This window comes from Strix aluco, chromosome 2, assembly GCF_031877795.1.
Source record: "Strix aluco isolate bStrAlu1 chromosome 2, bStrAlu1.hap1, whole genome shotgun sequence".
NCBI lineage: Eukaryota > Metazoa > Chordata > Aves > Strigiformes > Strigidae > Strix > Strix aluco.
Genome location: NC_133932.1, coordinates 64,856,262 through 64,881,059, shown reverse-complemented (window position 1 = coordinate 64,881,059; position 24,798 = coordinate 64,856,262). Strand labels below are relative to the sequence as shown.

General features: G+C 37.2%; 1 protein-coding gene across 11 annotated transcripts in view; it reads right to left on the bottom strand.

The window, feature by feature from the left end:
• The window catches only part of UBE3A (ubiquitin protein ligase E3A), a 55,419-nt gene that overhangs the window by 5,294 nt on the left and 25,327 nt on the right, over positions 1 to 24,798 (bottom strand). For all 11 annotated transcript variants that reach the window (XM_074815022.1, XM_074815027.1, XM_074815018.1 and 8 more), the window contains 4 exons: positions 17,031 to 17,341; positions 11,969 to 13,224; positions 4,205 to 4,349; positions 313 to 518 (listed from right to left, as the gene is read on the bottom strand). In XM_074815022.1, coding sequence (XP_074671123.1) covers positions 313 to 518; positions 4,205 to 4,349; positions 11,969 to 13,224; positions 17,031 to 17,341 — 1,918 coding nt within the window. The remainder of the gene's footprint in view (positions 1 to 312; positions 519 to 4,204; positions 4,350 to 11,968; positions 13,225 to 17,030; positions 17,342 to 24,798) is intronic.

The following is a 24,798-nucleotide window of genomic DNA, read 5'->3' as shown; positions in this document are numbered from 1 at the left end:
GTACTTAGTGATAGGAAGCAATTTAGGCAGTATGTAAAAAAGAACCAGAGCAAAGTTTTACTGATACCCAGCCCTATTTGTTGACATGACAATTCTGCCCTCTCCAAACCAGATGTAGTAAGAAGTTTTATTGTTTACAAATTTATTTTAACAAGTTATATTGCTTATGAATTTAACAAATACAGACTCTTCACACAAGTCACTGGTTATTTCACTTGCACTTCTGACAGTGATCTTGTGTTTAATACAAATCTAAATCAAGTTATTGTATGGAAAATGCATTAATAAAGTCAAAGAACATAATGAACTTACAGGGTGAGAGTCTGCCAGATCACGGAAAGTTCCTTTTTTGCCCATTAGCTTCCTGTAGACAACCATGGGAAAATGTACATCCAGTATACAGTTATTGTAAATAGCCAGACCCAGTACTATGCCAATCAGCGTAAACTGACCCTCAGTTTCAAAAGAGGACGGATTAAACCAAAACAGTTTTGTAGATTCATCATACGTGAACATCCCTGTAAAAAAATGATGTTGAACAATTACGGTTACATTTCAATAAAAACAACATGTAAAACATACCATTATAAATCCATCTGCATTAGCAGGCTTCTAAAACATGTTTAACTTAACATTATACTGAATTTAATGGCGAAGAGAAGCTACTTACCTTAGGGTAATTGGAGCTGCTCAAAATACTGTTACTCACATTATCACTAAAATTCTGCAGGAGACCTGCGATACAACATCCCGCAGTGCCCGCTGAAGTGGTACACACCACCTTTCATCCCCTTCCACTACTGAGGAAGCAGTAGCACATTGTCAACATAGATTGTAGCTTTGATAAATACAGCAGTGCAAGAAAAGAATGCTATCAAAAACCACGTGGATGAAATAGTCCGGAAGAACTCCAATTACTACAAAGTGATAGCCTTTCCTCAAAGGCTTTTCCAGGCCACTTCCAGCAAAGGAACAGGACTAGACGCAGCCCTATTACTGAATTGGAAGCTATGATGATGCAGCAGGGATTAACCATCACATACGATCTTAAAGTTAGATGCCCAACAGATTTTTTTGTTTGTTTAAAGGTACTCAACAAAGTCCCTATCACTGCAGCTATCACATACATCCTAACTTGAGGGGAAGATGTAACATGGGACTGTTGTTTCACAGGAGGGGTGCAATTTTAACAGCTTGTCACTGTTAAAAGGGAAAGGTTTTGCTTTGTTTCCCTATCCCTTCATGTGATTCAGGTCACCTTTTCAGGTGACCAATTTCCTACTAAGTTCACAAGCTGAGTACCTTCACAGAAGGCTTCAACAAGCAGCTGAACTGGCACATGGAGAGAACGGAGAGGACCATACAGACAAGAGAAAGGCAGAGTCCCTTACCCTTTTGACTGCAGCAAGCCACTAGATTAGCTCTTGCTTATGAAACTGGAGTTTGTGTATAGGCTATAAACTATTTGAATGAGTCCTACAGTAAAATCCATTGCTTACCTGACTAGATACTGAAGCAAGATAAATGCAAAACCCACAGACTTAAGGGGAGAGAGAGAGACACACCACCCTGGACAAGTATAGTCTTAGTGACCTGTTGCCTGTACAGCTAAGTTTCATGATTTCCAGGCAGAACCTAAGGAAAATTGCCCAGGCTCCTTCCTCGCAACACACCAGAAGTTAGATGCATGTGGTCAAGCACATGAACTACATTTGCCACAAGGATTTATCTTAGCTCTTCTAAGAGATACTTGTTTACAACCTACAGAGATGTACAAATTGATTACAAAGCCACATGAACAGAGCCACAAAATTACTCCTAAGACTGAAAAATAACATGTCACCTTCAGCCAAGACAAAGCCTGAATTCTCATTCAATGTAAGGAAATGAACTGCAAACTCATTCAGAGACTCTGGCTATTCCCCAAAATTGAAGATTATTTATCTCAGTAAGGTACTAGGACAGGGTCAGCTATTAGGGGAGCACACAAATTACAGACTAACACATCAGGTCAGGCAACTGGAAATCAGAAATGGATGAGCAACACAAGCATATATAGGAGAAACGTTAAATAGAAGCCTGCATTCCATTTTCTGAATTGACTGAAGTAACTTCCGGACCACTGGCATAATTAATGATTTGTACTTTCTGGAAGATGATGGAAGAATTAAACAGTCAAAACAAACAAATCTAGCCAATGTCTAATAAAGAAGGACTAACAGTTTGCCCAGATCCACATCTGGAAACACTTTAATGTGAAATACAGTATTTTATTCACTGACCAAAATTAAGACTATAGTATATTAAAATCATAATAAAACACCAGAAGAAACTGAAAGCTGCAATAAGAAGAAAACAATTGTATTTCATTGCTAGGAACAGTATATGAAGTTATTCCTTCTTCCCTTTACCATGGTGACCTGTGGGTCATAAATCTAGTATTTTGTCTGAGTTATTCCCTCCTTTGAGCAAAACTTTAAGGTAGTTTAATATGAAAACACTTGAAATGTAGTGGCAAAGAAACTATTACAGCAATAAACATCACTCCACACATACTTATCAGAGGACAGACATTTTAAATTCCATTTAAAGGATTTCCTTCATTTTCTCTGGTAAATAAAGTGTTTACAAATCAACAAAAGTCCCTTGGTATATATGGTGTATCAACTGTTATACTGCAGTGCATATTAATAGGTGCAAAAGAAGACTGAATACAAGCTACGTTTTCTGCTTTTACACATTTATGCCAAAAGCCAATAAATGCCCTTTTTTTAATCAAAGTTCATATGAATACAAAAAGTGTACATATTTTTTGTATTTTGAATACAAAAGTAAGATTTAAAACATGCATGCACATCTTTACACACAGGGAGCATGCATACACTGGCTGGATCTTAACTGAATCAGACTTCAATTACTAAATAGGAGTATTTCAATATAGACACCCCAGACAACTTCTGTTTAGACAAACTCAGGTCAAAAATGTATTTTGCATCAGAAATACAACTCTGTCAAAGTACTAAAACTTCCTTATTTTGCCATACTCTAATCTATTGCAAGTAACCTTGCTAACTCAGATTCCAAAGCTCTCCAAATTAATAGCAATTTTCAGAGTGAGTAAGACTTATCTACAGATCTGTATCACTTGTTACAAGAACTGGCTTGTGTATGGTAAAGGGCAAGTGCTAAGGTTCAGATTCTGTTACCGATTCTGGGGACTTCCTTGAACCTGGTCAAAATGAATTTCTGTGTTTCTTCACCGATTTTCTAAGCTACAAAACCAAGAACAATGGCTTTCTTTTATAAGAGTTCAATGAGCCCAAATTAACCAATGGCCATAAGCTATTGAGCTTCTTTAATGTGACATCGTATTTCACATAAACTATGAAATTAGCACAGGAACCTGGTAGGCCTCATTTCTATACTAACATAAAAGTATTTGTAACATTTTAAAACACTTTAATCTTTCCAGAACAGCAGACAAGCTGCATATTAAAAGCAGCATGTCCTTACATGTATAAAGATAAAAGCATTAAAGACTGGTGCAGGGAGCAAGTGAAAAAAGAATAAGATGGAAATGTGACTATTAAAACACAAATATAAAACTTGGGCTCCAATATATCAAATTACTTCTAGTTCTTAACTAACGTCAATCAAATTTGACATTATTGCCATACTTTGGAGCTGTACCCCTTTTAGGTTGAAATCATTAGAAGAATTGAGACTGTCAGATTTTTTTAAGCTGGAGGAAGGGGAGGAAATAACTCAAGAACTCACCATAGTCCTACTCTGGTTTTATTGCAGAAGCTCTTCCTCTTTGGTTTGATTACTAATTCTAGAAGCTAATCACAAAGCAAAGCGAGGAGAAAGGTGAGAGAACGAACAAAGGAACCCTGCAAAGAACCCCTATACTACTGATTTATAACTAAACAAGCAATAGCAGCTTTCACTAATTATACAGTTATTCCTTTCATCATTCCTCCTTAGGAGGATGTCTGATGATGACATAGTGAGCCTCAATGGGTCAAGTACTCTCACGATCACTAAGAAGTCTGGAGAGCTTCAGAGAGAAGTAGCAGCAGATGTAGAAAGACACTTCATAAACACAGAACAAGCCAGGTTGGAAAGGACCTTGAAAGATCATCTGGTCCAACCTTTCATGGGAAAAAAACCTGATAAATTAGTAAATTATTAGAAAACATACCAATATCTGGATTGAAGATTTCTTCCACAACCAGCTGAAAAAATTCTTTGGAAACACCTCCTTCATCTACCCCTTGCTCTCCTTCAAATTCAACATACAACTGCTTCTTCAAGTCTGCAGGATTTTCCATGGCAATCATCTCTAGCTATTGAGAGAACAGACAGAAGTGTTTTGTTAGTAAATCTGTTTACTAGAAGAGTCAATTGAGTATCAAATAATGAAATCAAAACTACCCTCCAAACCCAAGAAGAAAACAAGTATAAATCACAACAGTAAAATATCAGAAACCAGTAGTAATGCTAAACCACTCTAAGCACGTATTAGAATGTGGTGATTAACGCAGCAAGAAACTTACCACAGATCTGATCTGTTAGCCAGTTAAGTCCATTAGCCTTCTCAATTTCTATTCTTTTAAGCGCTTATTTTAAATAAGTAGGCATTGTGTTGCACAAAATTCACACAAAACAGTATGAAAACAAGATGTATTACTGGGATAATTAAATTCATCTGACAATGAAGAGAGACTACAATCTGATCTACATGTTTGACAACAAACAGTTTTGTGAAGGGATTGCACAGATATGTTTTCAGAACATTCATGTGATAATTTACAGTGGAAGAGAAGACAAGCCTTTGACTAGCAGTTGCATCTCAGAGCTGGAGGAAAAAAAATAATAAAAAAAGTCACACTGGAAATAAAGTCTCTAATCAGTCCAATTGATCTCCTTTCCTCTTGACCTTAATGAAGAAGTCTCAGAAATCTCTTGCTCTTATTTCTTCAGTGCCTTTAAACAGAGCTACTGCATTGCTTCCACGAAAGTGAAAATTCAGTTAAGGTCAAATAGAAGTTGTGACATTTCATAGGAAAGGGTTTCATGTCTATATAAAGGCCAATACAGGTCTTGCACTTTCTTCCAACAAAAATGTATCCTTTCAGTAAATCAAAAGTTATGCAAGGATATTTTGCAGCTGATAAGAAATATGCTTCTTAAAAGCATAAACATATTGGTTAAAACTGTGCAGCACGATTATGTTAAACATACCTGCATGGCAAAGAAAACTCAACAGCAGTAAAGTAAGGCACAGATGGACCTGTACATTCCTCTACCAAGGCCATATTACTGGTGAGATTTGCCTCTAATGCGGGCTAGCGCAAACTGTACTTACCAGCAGGTGTCCTTAACATGCAAAACCATTTATTTTTATTTCACTACCCTACCTTATCCACACACACACACGCCAACACAAAGGCAGCAATGGTGACACCATCAACTCAAAATGACACCACCAGTAAGGTACATTTTCTCCTGGTAACTGCCAAGTCAGCCAGCCATGTTTCAAGCAGCACAGCGGGAGTAGATGGGTGACAGATCAAAGGTGGTTAGCATAACGGGTTTGAAGACTTTGAAGCTCCTCATGTAGAAGAAGCACATGGAGAAAGAACTGCACTAACTGGTATTGAAAACTAGTATCAGGAAGAGTGAGAGTGAACTCCATAGTGTACAAAGCTCAGTTAAAGAAATGGTGACAAGCCATGAAGACCCCAATAATGCGAACAAGTCAGATTAACTGATCGAGATAAGCACTGAATTACAAGATTATCTGGAAAACTTAGTTATGTACTACCTAAAGCATTTGGTATTCTATTGCATGTCATTTGCCATGAACTATTTTTTCCTCTAAGGAGACCAAGTAACATTTATTCTTAGAAATTAATTGTATTTTATCAACAATACTTCTGCAACAGAAACATGTCGCCGTTCCTCCCCGCATTGGTATTCTTGTCACATACGTTCCATAACAGTGTAGTTTTGCATCTTGCCTTTCATGTAAATCAAAGTTATGCATCTTACAGATGCATAAAAAAAACTTTGTTCCTGAATACAAGGACAATGGAGCTTAAGCCATGTTCCAAATACAACTGAGACTTTATAAAAACATAGAAGTACCATTTATTTTAATATTGTAAGCACAGGTTATACATTCAAGCTGGACAGACAGAAGTTCTCCTATTTGAATCCCTTCCACTTAAAACTGGCACTAATAATGCTTTGTTTTCTTAGTCCCCAGTCATGACTTTCATTGGCTTTGTAGTATTTACCACCAGCAATTTATTGTTTTGCAAGTTTAATGAATTTTGCAAAGTTCTGAGAAAGTAGGTATTGCCTCTGCATTACTTTTGGGACAGCAACCCTTTGTCAGAGTGTAAAGTCTCTCGTGTCACTGAAATATACTAAGGAGAGTGCTCATATTTATACGTATAAAGCAATTAAAAATTATTTCAAAATTATTTTTTGGCTGAGAACTACACTGCAATGAGTAACGTAAAAGAAAAGCAGTATTAAAAAAAAGGGGAAGGAAACACTCTTAGTTGAGCAACACTGCCTGGACAGTTTGGAACAGTGCGCTGGATGTCTGAGAGGGAGTCAGATTTACCAGAATTACCAAAAAGTCAGTATTTTGAGTCAAAGGTTAATGTTCCATGAAGTCATTCTATAACCAGGACAATGTTGCTAAGCTGCTCAACTAAAGGTTGTGGGTTTGGCCGCTCCTCTGAACGTCTCAACACTGATGCTTCACAAGAAAACTGAAACTCAGTGTTAAGTCACGATAGTAGAAAGGCACCGAATTTTAGCAAACTGCAGCAGTGTTTCTATAGTGAGGAAGCATAAACTTCAGTTAAAAGGTTTTGGGTTTTGTTTTTTTAAAATAATCAGAGCTGCCTCAGTCATGTCAACACAGATGCTGGCGGACAACCCTAATCTATATGTGTGTGAATTCCTTAAGTTTTAGAAGCTAGTGTGTTTTCTGTCATGATTGTTTGACAGGCCAAGCAGATGAAATTGTCATTAAATTTTCCAGGGACTTCCCAAAAAGCACATGTGTAGCAACAGCATCAAAAATTGAGTATCTGTGAATTGAAAAGCTGAAACCTGAGACATGACGTTATAAAGAATACCTGTATTTGTTGGCTGAAACATGATATTGTGCCACAGCATAAAGTATGATTTAGAACATCAGGCTACCTTCTTAAAATTGATAGTAACCGAACTAATCCCTATTCAGTTAAAAACGATCAAAACCCCCCTCAAGTTCTACTAATGTAACATAAAAGTTCTCTTTAAGACAGTGGCAGGAATACTTACTAGAAGGCAAAAATGACATGAACAGAACTAATTCAAGTTTGAAAGCACCAATGACACATCATGACATAAATCAGTGACTGCATTTTCCTGAAAAATGGCACGTGAAGTAATACTTGAAGTGACTAAAAAGCATCCTCTCAAACTGTACTTTATGGTTCATGCATATGCTTGCCAGCGGAGCTTGCATACACCACAGTCACACAACCAAGGCATACTAGTGCCGAGATTTTCAACTGAACACACAAATATCAATTTAGTCTAGAACCACCTAAAAGCTCCTGAAGTACTTTGCTGCTAATATACTATGAGGATCTGTCTACTGGCTTCATTTGTCATGTAAGAGCTTTTGCTCATCAGTATATTCAGCAGAGTCATTTACAAGCAAGAGTGGTTTGCTGCCTACCAGCTGTCTACATTTAACATGGAATTTGTCACAGTGAGTTTCTAATTTGTGAGCAAGCACCAGCCGTACTCTGCTGAAAGAATCCACCACATTTTCACTTGCAGAACTTGAGTGTCATAACTCACACCCTTCAAATTACTGCTACCTGAGAATAAATCCACATACAATATGTGGCATGGGTGTGGGGAGGGAAGAGTAAACTCAGAGGAAGGGGATGAAAGAAACAGCTGTTGGGAGATGAAAAGGCAGAAGAGGTGATTTAAGGATAAACTTCCTTTCATTACTACCACATCCACATAAAGTGACTCAGCAGGAGTACAGCTAACTTCTTAAACCTGTTAGACACAAAAAAGCATGTTAACTGCTTTCAAGAACTGCAAACTGAACTACCAACTTCCAAAGGTAAGGGTTCCTTAATAAAAGCGGGGACTAGCACTTTACCAACATTCCCCCCCACCCTCCAGTGACTTTTCAGACTAACGTACATACAGGTAACTACACAATAAGTACATAATACAAAGAAAACATGTTTCATCAAGTCCATTTCAACTAAAAAAGGAAAAATAAATTTCTGATGCCAGTTTCATGTGCAAAGAAATCGAACAATGAATCTGTAAATGAAATTTTTCCTTAGATATGAGTTCCAGGGTGAACTATGCTTCTCTTAATAAGCAACTTTAAACAAATTATTGCTTCAAAGGTATTGCTTCAAATTCTCAATAAAAAAAAAATCCTACAGTAATAATAAAAAAATCACTTACCAGTGCTCATACTTGTTTTAATGAAGTCCAAAAAGTGAGAAGATGTACATACTGAATTCTAAAAGTTTAAATATTAAATATTGATAAGAGAAAAACAGCTTGGTGATAACTTAATTAGCTCGACTCATTAGCAGAGTAAGACCACTACTTAGTCCATTTGCAAGAAATTATGAAGGCTGATTGATATATTTGCTTGAAAAATATCCAACATCAATAAAATATGAATAAGATCATCTCAATCTCATTTTAATCAATATTTCTGAAAATGCTTTTATCAGGAAGTTATCAGAGTTATTCCAGATGTAGTCAAGAAAGTCTGCCCTGATTGTTCTGTGAAGACACAGGTCTAGTGACATGAGTATGTAATTACAATTCAAACAAGTCTGTAAGTATTCAAACCCCAGAAGTAAAAAATGCAATTCAAGGGGAAAAATATTGGTAATCATATTTACTTACCTGTAATTTAAGCATGTTTGGAAGCATTTTGCCACTGAACAGGAAGAATATGCTTTTACTACTGAAAACTAATACCTTCGCAAGATCTTTCTGAGTTTTCAGTGAGACCCTTCCAAAGTTCAACACTGCACCCAAAACTGATGCAAACTCATGCAATGTAGCTTTCACTTAGGTTTGATGATGTCAGTGCTGCTACAGAATACCCATCTTTAACCACAATCGGAGATAGAGCAAGTTACTCTAAGGATTAGGACATAAGACTGAAGATTTCCCTCCAAGACCTATTTCACACCAATTAGGAAGTAGAAACAAATTGTGAAAACTACTAAAAAAAAAAAAATCACTTCTCAAGAGGAAGTACCTGTAACAACAGCAGTTCTTAAACAATCAGGCACTTGCTGAAGAAACTGCAAAACTACAGTGTGGAACAGTATTTTCCCTACAATACTTTTCCAGCTACCAACAGACTTGCAGCTTAAGAGAATTCCCAAGGTTTGTGTGTGGGTCACATCAAAATACGTGTAATGCTCATTACCTTTTGATGGATATTTGTTTCATGAAGAGCTACAAGTTCTGGGCAAAGAAATCCATAATTTTAAGGTACACACTATGGAAAAAACGCACCCTTTTGCTTATGTTAAGCTTGCTTCCTGATGATAGGATTAGGTGCTACCAGTTGAGAAAAACAGCATTTCCCATTCAACTTTTCCATGACATCTTTTATGTCCTCTCTGTCATCTTTTACCATTAAGAGGACTTTACAATCTCTCTGAAGGCACTCTGAACTCTATGAATGTATTCCTATTGCATCCTTTTTGATATTAAAATAAGAAACAAATGAGACATAGGCACTCCATAGTAAACAGATACATTGTATTGTTCCATTCACTCATTTAACTCCTAACACTTTCTCAGGAATATTTAAAATCTCTTCCTTGAGCACCAATACTTTATATCATCAATTAAAACGTATCAATAGTTTAAAAGGTGATTTCTGTATCCATCACACACATTTATCAACTCAATTTTCTCTTAGGTCCACATGATCTCACAACAGCTACCTTGTTGCTTCTGTTTGAAATGGCACATACAGCTTCCTTCCTCCAGCTGAGATGGTGGGTCTTCATTCTTCTCCACTTTACTGAATATAATCAATTTTCCACTTTCGAGAAATGCCTGGGCTGCACTTCATCTCATTCACTAACATTACAGTTCAGACTACCTGAATTTAGAACAATTATCTTTTTTGCTTTATTTTTTGTCCCAGAATAAATAGTTTAAAATTCTCACTCAGATCACCATAGTTTAGCATGTTCTGACAGCTTAAATTAATAGCCATAAGAGGATCCATGGCATGTACTCATAGACTGCTAGGCTGTGCAAGGGCTGCTACAAGAGCATCAAAATTTAAATTAGGATGTTTGAGCTTAATCTGATTTAAAATGACCTAAATTTCCAGCAGACCAAGAGTGTGCACATCAGTGACTGCTGTGTACCTTTGTGATATAGCAGCTGCACCAACTTGATGTTGCCCTTGAGCCTTCTAAGCAACACCAAACATTTTTTTGTCCTCAAAGATTTCAGCTTCCTTCCACAACAAGCAATATGTGGAAGAATGCCTTTTCTCATATTTACAGATTTTCCTTCCCATCATCAGCATGCAGAGGAAGGTCTGCTTCTTCTCTGCTGGAACTGCCATTAAAACAAACATCTCCCTAAAACTAGCTCTTACCCTTTTTTAGCCCATTCTCTCCTAAAGAGATAGTACTGTCCCTCCATTTTTTCCAGTATTTATATATTCCAAAGATGAACAGTTAAGGAAATACATTCTATTACATTAATGTGACAAAACATAACTGGATACGACTAAGTCTGATAGGTAATGAAATTACAAAGAGTATTCTTAAATTAGAAAACTGGTACACAGTTGGCTTTAATCTTAACAGTGTATTTCTCATTTGTCTAATATAAAATTGGGTTTACAGATGTAAGCCATTTCTGCATTGCAATTTTATTTTTCGTATTGGTACTGGAGACAAAGATTTTCCCTGATAAGTCATAATATCCGCAATTCCCATGAAGCGGCTAACCCATCTGGAAATGGGAAAAAAGAAAAGAAAAATCAAAGTGGGAGCTCATTTAGGGTTCTCACAATTGACCTTCAGTAGCAGTTAAAGTCATCAAATTTAACTAGAAGTGACAGCTGGGTTGAGAGGCAAAACCAGGTACTTTCTCTCCAAATACCTGTCTGGCTCTTCAGCAACAAGCTTTAAAGTCATGGTTAAATTAAAATGTTGCAAACATTATTGTGCTTTAATAACACAACACAGAAAAATGAGCTTCTGAAAAATAACAGCTTTATGCAAAAAATAAAGGGAGGAAGAGTCTTAAAATTAAAGGACATATTTATGGAAAAAAATTTACTGTGAAATATTATTTATAGTTTGTATCCTGTATAATTCCCATCTTCCAAAAACATGTGAACAAATGGCTTTAAATTTTACTTTAAGCAGCCAACATATTCAGAAACAGGCTTCTCTCACAGTTCTCGGGTACTAACAGGTCTGTCCCCTCCTTTCTCAGTCGTATCAGTATTTGTACCAAATTGCAAAGACACTTAGAAAAATGAGAAAAATACCCTACTGTCAGAAGATGATCCAAGACAGTGCAGAGGACAAAGAAAAAGTACTGAAACAGAATTTGGTCACACTCACCATTAACAGGGCAGAATCTGTTAATGGAGAAGAACTATTTGGCAGTAAAGTGTCTATGTCTGCAACCACTCTGAGTAGAAGTGGTTCTGCTGAACATACAGATCTTCAACAGCACACTAAGAATTCAAACTTAATATGGTTAAAGCTATTTGAGTTTCTTCTAGAGGAAATCTAATACATAAAACACTGTACTCACACACAGTCCTTTTCAGTGACTAAAAGCCCACGTAGCTTGCACTAGTCAGAACCAACAAACCTAAGTTCCATGTTGCTGCATGACTTACCCGGACGAGTGCATCATCTATGATGTGATCACGTCTCACTTTAAGTCGCAAATACGGGTTGAGCTGCTGTCCTTGAACTAAGCTGTAGAGCACAGTTATGCGTCTTTCACTGTACATCCGGATTCTATTGTCATAATACAATCCCAGGTTCTTGGTAACAGCATTCAATATGAAGGGACAGGTCATAAAAGAGAATTTATTTTCTGTTTCTACTTTGAAGAAAGTGTAATCTTTGTCCATTTCTAGAACATCATTCAGTGGTTCATTAATAAATTCTTCAAAAGGGATAAGTGGTTTTCTGCAATCTATAGTTTTAACACCAAGTTCAGTTTCCAGTGGGTCCACTCGAGGACCTTTTTTATTTCTTCTTTCCTCACCCAACAGCTCTTGAAGAGTTAGTTCACTTGATTCTGGAATGGGTTCTTCATCTTCCTCTTCATTATGATCTGTATCCACATCCCCTCCTACTACATTTGCATAGTAAACCATTTTCAAGCACTTTGAAGCAGCAACAACAGCATCATCATCATTCACTAGGTTACGACTATTGAACTCATTGCTTATGACTTTGTAAGTAATAAGCTGCTGAAATGTTTCCATCATTCTCCGAATTTGGTCTGCTCTGTACTTAGACCACAATCTAACCAGTTTTGCTTGAGCTGCAAGGGGTAGTTTGCTCATTGCTTTGCAAAACAATGGTAGAGCCATTTCCAGATATTCTGGGCTATGAAGATTGCCATTCTCCATAACGATAATAAACAAATTCAGATAGTTAGGATCCCGAGAGTACACATTATGGTAAGTCAAGTCACATTCCACATTAGGTGACAAGTACACAAGTGCATTTAAAAAGGCAGTTTCTATTTTTTCATTAGAAAGTAATCTATCATAGACCCGTCTGACTGCTTCAATATCTACAGACACTTCATCCGGGCCTAGTTTTTGGAGGTTATTATCTCCCTGTGTGTTATCACCTATTCTTGATGACGAAGATGACGATGCGCCTGAATCTTCTTCCATAGCAGCAGCCGAACAGGCAGCTTTTTCCTTTTCATCTTCATCTTTGTCTTCATCCTTTCCTTGAAGAGACTTGAGCTCCTCCTTGGTGTGCTGCTTGGCTTTTCGGAAACTCTGTACCAATGCTTCAGCACTAGAAAACACTCTTCCAATCACCCGGATTAAGGGGGAATAATCTTCTTTCTCTCGACATAGTTCAAGAATTTCATATATCTTGTCTTCTGTTAGAAAAGTCACATCTATAAAAAGATAAAGTATCAATTTTATTAAGATAAAAATTAAAAAGATAAAATACTTCTAATTTGTTCTACTCAAGAAATCTGTGTATCATATCATTAACACTGGAAAAAACTGCCACTGCTGGATAAATTCAAGACAGATATTTTATAATTTGATTAGCATGAAGAATCATGATTTCACTCACTATGATTTTGTAAAATATGTTATTTATGGATGTTGATCAGGGAACGTACTCAATGGTAAAACTGTTTTGCAGCCAATTAACTACATCTGGTAGTTAACAGTATTGTATCGTCTAAAAAGGGCAACTAAAATCAATCAGTAGGGTGTTTAAACTTTGAAAGAGTTAAATAAGACTGTGTGACAATACAGTCTTCCGGTAAACCTGCACAGTTGATGTATAAGTCATTGAACTATACACAAACAAAACCCTATCAACCTCTTTCTTCAAACACAGCACATGCTTTAAAAACAGATCTTGAAAAGATTCAATAATTGTTCTTGTTGTATATTAACGGGAATATAAGATTTCTTATTTCTATTTTTAATGCTTTCTGCAACTGTTTTTATAGTAAACTGATGCCTGAAAATCCTCCCAAAAAACTACAATACATGCTCAGAAATTTATGCTGCCTTCTAAGTTACAAACACAGTTGGGCATGTGGGTTATTTCTTTATACATTAGGCCTCACTGAGATAAACAACTTGAGTATACTCATCAACATGCTATTCAGATGAAGAGACTGGTTTACACGCATCATCTGCATGGGCTCCAAATACCTGTCTGTTCCCTGTCCCCCCCAAACCCCTGATATGAAATTAGTCATTTGGTGGTCCATTTGTTATTTGAAATCTTCCTTTCTCTTTAGAAAAGGAGAAAACATTATTTATAGCTTTCTATGTTACTTCTCGAACAGAACCCACAGATGCTTTCACATCAGGTGATGATTTAGAGTAGGATTACCACATGATCAGACCCTGAAAAGATGTTCTAGTTTAAGCAGATTCTTCTGAACTGACACATAATTTAGAACTAGAACTGGATCTGTTTAATAGCATCTCTAGAGATCTAAAAAACACACATCACAGCACTATAGTCACCAACCATGCTCTGCAGAAAAGTGTTTTATTTTAGTAAACGGTTATATTTTAAAGTATTTTGAAATGTGATTGCCTACACTAACATTCATTCCAAGCAGTCATTAAATTAAAAATATAAACTAAATGATGCAAAGACAGACAACCTATTGATTTTTGCAGAGCCTCAAGCCATTCTTAGAGCACATATAACTCAGGAGGGATAAAGCTGTGTTATACTACTGAGATTGACTTCCAACCAATCTGAAGACAGTGAAAAAGCTTCAAAACTAAACTCCGCCCTGTTAAAAAAAACAGCACTGAAAATATTATGAAAGGATTCAAGCTTAGTGCAACATCTCCTATTTTTCTCTGCTGCAGTGCATACTCAAGACGCAAACGCCTAAAAGAAATTTAACTGCTGATACAGATGCTGCTCCATGCCACAGCTCCTCGAAATGAAGAACATATCCTCTCGTAGCCTGAGTTCAGTGCCTCTGGATTGCAGAGGTTACTCATAGCATAAAAATTATCAGCAGAAGTTGACAGTTTAACAATGTAACAGGAATTCCCCAGTCACTCTTTTCAAGGTTTTAGTATTTAAGGAACTAACCATGTACTATTTCCAGTTAAAATATTTAGTATTACCATCAGCAGTTTCGTAACAGTCTTAAGTCATAGCCTGTGACCATCCTCTAACTGAACTATTGTAAAGGTCTGCCACATTTTTACTTTACAGCAGTGCAACAGCTAGAGAAACAACAAATGTAAGTGAGGCTTCTTTTAACTCAAGTCAATTTTAGCTCACTTGTGTCTGAACAGGTGAGCCTTCACATGCCTTCTCCTCTCATCCTTTCTACAACAACTAAGCAATCCAGTGAAGTAAACATATCTCAGACTTTGTTCTCAGTAATACTCCATGACAAATCTGTACATGAAGTCAAGCTTTAGCAGTGGTCCTTGACTGTGAAAAAGACTGCATGTAGTCTATATATTGCCAACAACACACTCCCTAATTAGCAAATCATCTTTTCATTATCTCTTATGGAAGCTTTGTTATGATTGTGTGCTCACTGCTAGTCCAGTGACCTTCTGTTTCAATTTAATGTTTTGGTGATAAAAGTTGAAAATAGCTTCCCAGGTAATTATAACACTGATTTTGGAATGGTGCTCTGCATACACGACTACATTTGTAACCCATGCTTTTTATGTATTTGCAATTTCGCTATTTCCTTCCTCTTTTTGGACTGCCATCTAAGATATCACTGAGATGCTGACAATGGTCTCCAGACATGTTCTTCCCCAAAGGTCTTAGCGCTTAGCACTAGAGAAAAGAAATTTAAAGAATTCTTTCTGAAGGGCATTTCTTTCAATTTATTTAGAACTTTCAATCCTATGTCAAGCATAAAAGCAAGCTGCACATCCTTTTCCTTGGCTTTCTTAAACTTAACTGCAGTTTTCCCAGTAACTGCTGCTGCAGATGGACCTTAAAAAGTTTCAGAGCACTAGATTCCTTAAATATCCAATTCCAAAGGTAACTAAGAGTCTCAGATAAGCTTTAAGAACGCATTAATGCTCTCTGTCCACAGCTATAAAGACAGGTCAATATTTGTGATGCTGTAACAGATGAGGTCCAAGTCATTGCTTTAGACAACAGACGGTCTCTGGAGATACACTGAGAAGACTTAAATATCTGTCTTGAGGAGAGAGGATGGTAGGGTCAGACAGAAGGAGGAAAATTCTGTACATGCACGCCTCCATTAAAAATACACAAAACTAAGAGACAAATCACAAAACAGACCTAATGTGCCTCTTGCCTAACACTACACTGGCTCCCCTTTCCCCTCCCTACTGTTTGCTTCTTTGCTTACTCAGATCATAACTAATTTGGGGACAAATTTATCCTTGCATCAGATAAAGAACAAACTGATGCAGGTATTGACTGAAGCATCTTAGGTCCCTTATAACTCAGTACCATGTTTTATTGCTGATTCTGTAGGGCTTTTTAAATCTTTGCTGTAAGCAGTTTCACCTTCTTTAGCTAAAATGAATGAATCTGAACTTCTGTGTTTATATCACTTACTGCAACGATACTTAAAAAAGGTCTCCTCAAAGGTTAATGGCTTTAATTTAGCTTGTGATTTCTGTTTGCACCACATGTTTTGGCAACAACTATAATTATTCTTGTAGTATGTATTTACTATTCTAGAGAGCTTGAAAAGCTAAACAGAAGTTAGACTTACAGAACAGTATTTCATTTTCATACAGTGGCTTAGAAATACACTTTGCTTAAACTTTTTTAGCGTGGTAGATGTATTGCCTATCATCCACTGTATCATTTTTTGTTCATCTGTTAAGTTTCTTAACATAGAATCTGGAATTAGTTAAAGTATAACTTTCATAATTCATTAACTACAGAAGAGTTACGAAACTAGCAAAACTAAAGCAATCATACAACAGCCCTTAAACTCCATTATTTGCAAAGCCAGTTATCTCAGAAAGCAACAAACGCACATGAATTTTAACACACATGTGGTAAAGATCCAGATTTGGAATCAGTGTTCAGCACGAACCCGGCCATTTTTCAGAACCCATAGTAAAAAATTTGATGGCCCAATACTGTATTTTACTTAAGAAGTCAGCAGAACGCCACCACAGTGAACTCTGTAGGCTTATACTCATGCATATTAAATACGTTTTATTTTAGGAAAATTCTAAAACATCTTACCTTTAAAGTCATCTCTTGGGCCTTGCATTTCCTTCTTGTTCATTTTTCTGTCAGTGCAGGAATTGTTATGGGCACCTTTGGAATTGTTTTCTAGGTAAGCTGAGCTCGTTCCTTTCTTGGAGGGATGAGGATCACAGAGTTTTGCATTAATCTTATAAAGCTCGAGGGCCTTAATGGCTGCTGCATTGTTATCCATACGGAGAAAAGTTGGACAGGAAGCACAAAATTCATTCGTGCAGGCTTCATTTCCACAGCCCTCAGTTAACTGGTGGTAGTAGCGCTCTATTAGATGCTTTGCAGCTGCTCGCTTCCTGTAGCAAACATTCAAACAGTAAGTACAAGGATTAGTAGAGCTTTCACATACAAAGCTCATTCAAAAGCATCAGCAAGGCAGAGATTAGTCAGGCACTGAAACACAAGATTTCTGTGTCAGAGAGGACACATCAGGAGATTTTTTTTAAATACAGGATTCTCATCTTGACAAATGCAAATATATTTAACACACAATTTAATTTGTGGGTCCTATGTAAGTGAAAGGTAAATCCTGTTTATGCACAGTTTTCAGCTTTACATTCTAGTGTTACAGTGGACAGAACCTTGTTCAGTTCTGAACAATCTCAATTGTCACTGAAAAAGAGAGCAATTTAGAGGCAAAGCAAAGCTGCAAGTGAAACAGAACTGGAATTCATACAGGTGATTGAGTCTGATGTATAGTACTGAGGTATGGTTGCCACTGACCGAGGGAAGAGGCATGAAATACAAATGATCCAGGCATTTATTTAGTAATACTATCAACGGTACACCAATAGGATATAAATCCTTTAAAAATCTAAACAATTTTTTAAACAAGATTCCAGATGACTACGTTATCAGATATTTGGTCTATTTATATCTGTAGGAAGAATAGTCCTTGGTTAATTAAACAGATGACAAAACCATGATTACAGAGGAGTACGAGGTTGAATGTCTCTTCAGCTTAATAAGGTATACAGTTCTCTAAAAATGCTATTTGCCAAATCCTCTCCTTTCTCCTGCAATTATACATGGCAAGTACATATTTTGAAGAATTACAACTGTATCACTATACAAGATAATGTGGTCAGTACTATATATACACACACAAGAAAATTTAACTGGCCAATTAATACGGTCACAGACTTTTACAGAAACACGCAAATGGTAAAGCAGTTCCTGGAAAGCTGCGGGTACTTGGGACAGAAGAAGCTGCATGCAGCACCAAGAGCACTGTATTTGTCCACATTTTGGAAAGAAACCCCCCAAACCTTCACTTAATTTAAGAAAACGTGTATTAATGAAAAATATCAACTACAAAATATTTCAAACATTTTGATTAGGTATAGCATGCGGGGTTTTTACCTAACTTTAGCAATACAGTACTATAAAGATCAGAACACGGGAAGCAAGATTTTAATCAGAAATTGCGGTATTAACTTAAAGTTGCCTTTTGTGATGTTGATGCATGCACAGATTCTGCACAGAACAAGTACTTGAGAACTAAAGTGCTAGACCCACTGGTACTACTCAGCACTTGCTGCACCTAGCTGTTAATAATGGCTGGTTAAGTATCAGAGTTTCAATGCAGCTGCTTCAGAAGGGAAAATGTCCTCAAGTTCTGAAGGTAACTGTTGAGGTGTGTATTATTCAGCAATAACACCTTTTCACCCTTCAAGATCTCATGATCCTGGAGAAAAAAAAATACTTCTTGCAACAAAAACCATTGCCTCAATGTCTACCTGACCTTCTAAATGCCCCAGTGTGTTCCAAGATAAAAAAAATTGAACAAAAAGGCTTGAAGACAAAGGTTTGGCACCTTAAGACAGAGGTGAAAGACCATAAAAAAAGAAAAAGCAACACCAACAATATCATCAAAACCACTACTGCACAAACAGGTAATAGCTGTATTCTGATTCACAGAAAGAGTTCTAGCCTCTCCAATCTTTATATGTAGACTTGAGAAAACCTGCCTCTCTCCACAGATGTATAAAAACACAAGGTTTTTTTGATCTTGTCTTTCATACTTTAGCTTTTAGCACAGAGGCTTTAAAAACACTGTTGGTTTTTAAAACAGTGTAGACCAGTACATGATTTCATCTGTTTCTGAATGCCAAGATTTCATGCTTTGATCATCCTTGACTTTCAAACATTTTAGACCTTCAGATTTAGTGTGATACATTGTCATTTGCTAGCAGGTAAGTATACAGTGTGAAAGCCTTTGTTAATATCGAACTTTTACACCTGAGCTATGGCCACCTGTCTCACCAACATGCTCCTTATTTACTCCTCTTGCAGTCTCTCCTATGCATTACCTTGATGCCTTCACAAAAGCTCTTTTCAACTCAAGTTGAAACTTACTGTTCGTTTAATCTTCCTCCCTCTCTCTCTGTGGCCGTGTTTTCCACGGTGCACAGAAAATGGCAGTTATTGCATACACATTATCATTTTAACTTTATCCTCCCTCACCGCCTTTTCCTTCCATCTTATTTCTCCATTGCAGTCTACATGTAGACCACGTGTTTTTTGCCACAATTCAATTTTCTGACCTATGTAATACACCTATGAATGTTTTATGGATTATTTCTTACAGCTATTCTAAGTGTATATATATTAGGAGTGTGTGTATAATTATTTATTTACCCAAAGCAGCTGGAGCTGTTATTCACATTAAATATACTACAAAAAGCTGACCAGTTCCCTATGAGAGAACTTATGCCTTTCAAAGCAGAGAAACTGTTAAGTCTTAGAGGTATGCACACCTTTCTAGCTTACATCACATCTAATTTGAATGCAGTTATTTCAGTGTATAAACACTGATATATTAAGAAGACTTTTTATCATATTAAACACTCCACTTTAATTGGGTCATATCTGAGATGCCAGGACACAAAGCTAAGCTTAGACTTGTCTCTAATTTCTGAGGGACTCAAGATTTTCTGCTTCCAATATTTAACTGTCAATTACTTCTCAAACTGTGCCATGTCTACAATAATGCTGTTTGTACAGACATTTTCACTTTGACTCACGGCTGCAGACTCACTGACTCAAGTTCTGTGAAATTCTATTAGAGACAGAAGGACTGACTGAAAGTTACATTTATTTATTTAAATCAACTATGGAAGCAAGCAATACAATGTACAACAGCACTAGAACACAACAGTATTAGAATTTCTCCCCACCTCTCCCTCGCAGATATTCTGCAGACTTTTGACATGGTCTCAGATGAACTATTTAAGTAAATAAAAAAGGTGGAGACTTAAAGTGAGGGTACAGACCTAAAAAGAAAGAACAGAATTTACCAAGCCTTCCACAAGAGCTACCCTCACTGAGGTCCATCCACGAGAATGCAGTTTTAAGTAAGCCAATGTGTGATTTTACTGAACATCAAGATATTCCACACCACATTCCCACTGGGGTACTTGAGGAATTACTGTCACTGTCCAGTGCCAACAGCCCATGTTTCCTGTATTAGCCAGAAAAACATGTAGCATACATTCTACGTTCTCCAGAGGTGAAAACTTGATCTCTTTCTCATTCAGTATGCAGAAAACTTAAGTTCTCAGCCTGAGGAATTAGAACTGGTTCATCAAGCAAGGTAACACAAAACCCCTCTCTATTCTTAGCTCACGCTATACAGTGAAGACTGCAGATCCCTTAGAGTTCCTATACAGGGTTCTAGAGAAGAGTAACTGGCCCCTTATAAACTCAATGACTAGTTTACTGTACATTAGCACACAGACACCTGCTAGTGTAGCTAAGGCAGCAGTGACTGACTTGCACGTATGTTTGCAAAGACTCACATTGTTGTTGCACATCCAAGTATGAAACTGCACTGGTGTGGCTGCAGTTGTAAACATTTCATAGATGTATCGCAGGCATATCCTTATGCCTTAAGGATAACTTCCTACACAATGGGCCTTGTATAACCTCCTCAAGCAAGACAGTACTTCACTGAGGAGGAGAGGCACCTAAAATAGATGTCATCTTCCTTCCCCAGAGTCCAACAATTTCACAAGCACATTTTTTCCATTTTAAAAGAAATTAGTATTTACTGACTTACTTTTGTAGTAAAGAAAAAAATGCCTTTAGGCTTTTTAATTGTTCTTTAACTAATAAAAAGCCAGATAATAAGTACTTTGCATTTATAATTTAAATGCTGCCAAAACTGTGGAGTATCTCTAGAAACATGCACCACTGAGCCTCTGCCCTTCTAGATACTTACAGGTGCAATGGGCTGCATTTTGGGTTGTAAAGTAATTGAATGTCTAAAACGTATACAAAACAAGAGAATTGAGTGCACTGGTTTGAAAGTTCCTATGTAACTACATCTAACTTGCATTTTCCAAGTATCTTAAACTAAATACAGAGAAATGCTACATAAAGGAAACTTTTGTGACAGAGAAAATCAGAAGTTTAAACATTTAAGGAATTTTAGAAAAATAAGGCATATAATTCTTTAAAGTTCACCTACAAAGCAAAGAATTTTCATCCAAGTTTCAAAACTTGCCTGAAGTTAAAAATATCTGCATAACTGGATCATTTTTACTTTAAGTTTACTTAAATTTTAGAAATAAGTATGAAGGTTTCATACTTGGCTGGAAATATCAGTATGAAATGACGTATTTCTGAATGGTTTCTGCTTGGGACACAACTGTTACATTATTTCTACACAGAAGCCTCACATCGCTCCAAGATAGCCAATTTTAGTACGTGGAAACTTGTAACATCCTGTTTTAACAAAAGTATTAGGAATTCATAAGTGCCAAAATGTTTATAAGCTGTTTTATTTCTTAATGCAAAAAACCCGACAAAACTATTAATGTGCATATAAACTAGAGGAAAACTCATGTTTGTCTTTTGGATAGGAAAAAAACCCAGGGAACAGGTTTTTTTAGTACTAATAGCAAAACAACTTTCAGTAAACGCCTTAACAGACAGGAGCATAAAGAGACTCATACACCTGCAACAATTATACCACACTTTGGAAATAAGATGATCGGCAGGATGAAAAGCTGTTAAAAAAAAAGTGTGGGTTATGGATGGACTTCTTTGTGAAGTTAAAGACTGCTTTCTGAGTTCCAGTTTCAAGCCCTACATGTTGGTTTCTTGCTTCTGTTTAGTTAGAGTAAGGAAAGCAGTGCTAGAGAAGACAAGCTTCCAGTAAAAGTACTGCCCGCACAGACCCTTTTGAAGTGGCCTGCATGCCAAACGCTCTACCCCGAGCTGGAGCCAAGCCCTCTGTTCCAGCACTGTTGTAACACCTTTAGCCCATCTTAACCACCGGCACTCCAGCAAACGTACGCCTGCAAATGCACACAAGCATGGAGCTTGCATTTTCCAAACCTAATACTTTCCCGTGTGGTGGGCCCCAATAGCTGGGGTGTGGACTGTGAACCCCCTTGGACCATACTGACTTCACCCAAGGGACCTCCTTCCCCACCATGTATTCTAGATCCAGTCCATCATGTGCTGGCAGAAGTCAGGCACAGCACTTCCTCAGGAAGGGCGAACCTGAGAACAGAAGAGTTGTCCTGGCTTTACAGAGCAATGCAGAAAGACAGCTAAAGAAAGGGGATCAAGAACATGGTCAGCACATACCTCTTAACCTGGTCTCACAAACAAATTACCTTGTTACAGTCCTTCGTACAGTCCCCTCCACACTTCGTTACTGCCCTTTTCAGGTTATTAGCTCCAGGACTCTACAGAGACAATGCCATTCCACAGACCAACTGGTTTCACACCCTGGTTCCTATCTGTCCTTCTTAAGAAGGCATGCAGTGCTCCTTCACCTATATGATCCCTCCAACATTCAATTAGCCATAAAATTGAGAGATGAATAGTGCATTAATTATACCCTGGCTTTTCAAGCTAAGCAATTTCAGGAAAAATCTCCAATCCCCTGCCCCCCCTGCCAACATTACAGGCCTGAAGCCATTAAATAACTGATTATGGGGAAACAATTATTAGGCAATTATTGTAAGCAATCAACGTATGTAAATAGTAATGACTGTAGGCATAATTGACTGTTTTAAACATTATGATCATGTTTATGAATCAGTGCCTTTTGAAAAGGCAGGAAGAAATCTAGCCTTCGTAAAAAAGCCCATATATTTAACTACAAAGAAAAAGTAACTTGAATTACTGTTGGAATAAACTTATTACAAGTTCAGAACTGGCTATAAACTTGCAACACCTCACTCTCTTTGAATACATTTTAAATATTAGAAATAACAAAGAAAAAAGTACACAATTGTTAGCTGCTGCTAAACTTCCAAAGAATAATCACATCTAACCACACAAAATATTTCAACAGGATAATTTAAAACAAAATTTTGAGACAAGTAAGGACTCCTAAACTCTAATACTCTGTACTGGCTGTGAGGCCACAATAAGACCAACTTTGTCTTTGTTGGAAAGAAGTGACAGTAACCTCACATACTTGCAGGAATCCTTCAGTCTGTCTCCTATATTCAGGACAAAACAAATAATGAATATTTTATCAAATATTAAGCAAAATACATATTATTTAGTACATTCCATGTTGTTTTCCCTTGGTTAAAGAAGTCCTGGCACTCAAGCAAGTACAATTAAACTTCACATTGTACTCTACTGAACAAGCTTAAAGTTTGTCAAGTATGAAATCTATACACTGTATTCTTGTCAGCAGCCTAACCAAAGCAAGGAGATTAATATTAGCACTGCAGTGAGATATCAGAAGATACAGATAGTAATATGTAGACACTGATTCCGATTGTCTACTTCTGGACCACTGGAGTGTTTCAGGAGAAAGCATAAGAGACAAACTATTTCAGACAAAAATACTGATATAAGAGGACTGACCATTGCAACATGTAAGACCGATCTGCAGAGAAGAGACCTAAATGCTGATCAACCTTACACTCTCCTTGTACAACTTGAAGAAAAGAGGACAAGTACACAAAAGGGACAAACAACTCTGTTTCCAAGTTACTAAAAACTCCAGAACACTTCAAGTTAGGTTACCATAGTAGCATTCTTCTACTATGCTTTCCTTTTGCATGACACTGTCCTAGAAGGATGGCCATGATCATGCAGAAACTAAGTGCAAATGACATGGATCAGAAGACTTAAAACACCTGAGTTTCCAGTTTAAGAACAGTCTAGCATTTGTTGATTAGGCAGCTCCAGAGAGAAATACCTCTTTAAGCTCTCATTTTATTTTAACTATGCTCCATGGGAACCAAGGTTTATAATACATTTGCTTCAGTTACATTTTCTAGTGCAAAATCTGGAATTCCTTTTCTTTCAAATCATTATAAAATTTGTCATCTTACTGCACTTTTGCTCTTGGAAGCAAACATAAAACAGACACTTAATTGTAACTTAAGTAGTTGCTAAATTTAAGAAAGTAGTAATAAAGCAAGTCCAGAAGAGGGCCATGAAGATGATCAGGGGGCTGGAGCACCTCCTGTACGAGGACAGGCTGAGAGAGTTGGGGTTGTTCAGCCTGGAGAAGAGAAGGCTCTGGGGAGTCCTTATATCAGCCTTCCAGTACTTAAAGGGGGCCAAACAGGAAAGATGGGGAGGGACTTTTTATCAGGGAGTGTAGGGATAGAACGAGGGGTAATGGTTTCAAACTGAAGGCAGGTGGATTTATATTAGATGTAAGGAAGAAATTCTTTAATGTGAGGGTGGTGAGACACTGGCACAGGTTGCCCAGAGAAGCTGTGGCTGCCCCCTCCCTGGAAGTGTTCAGGGCCAGGTTGGACGGGGC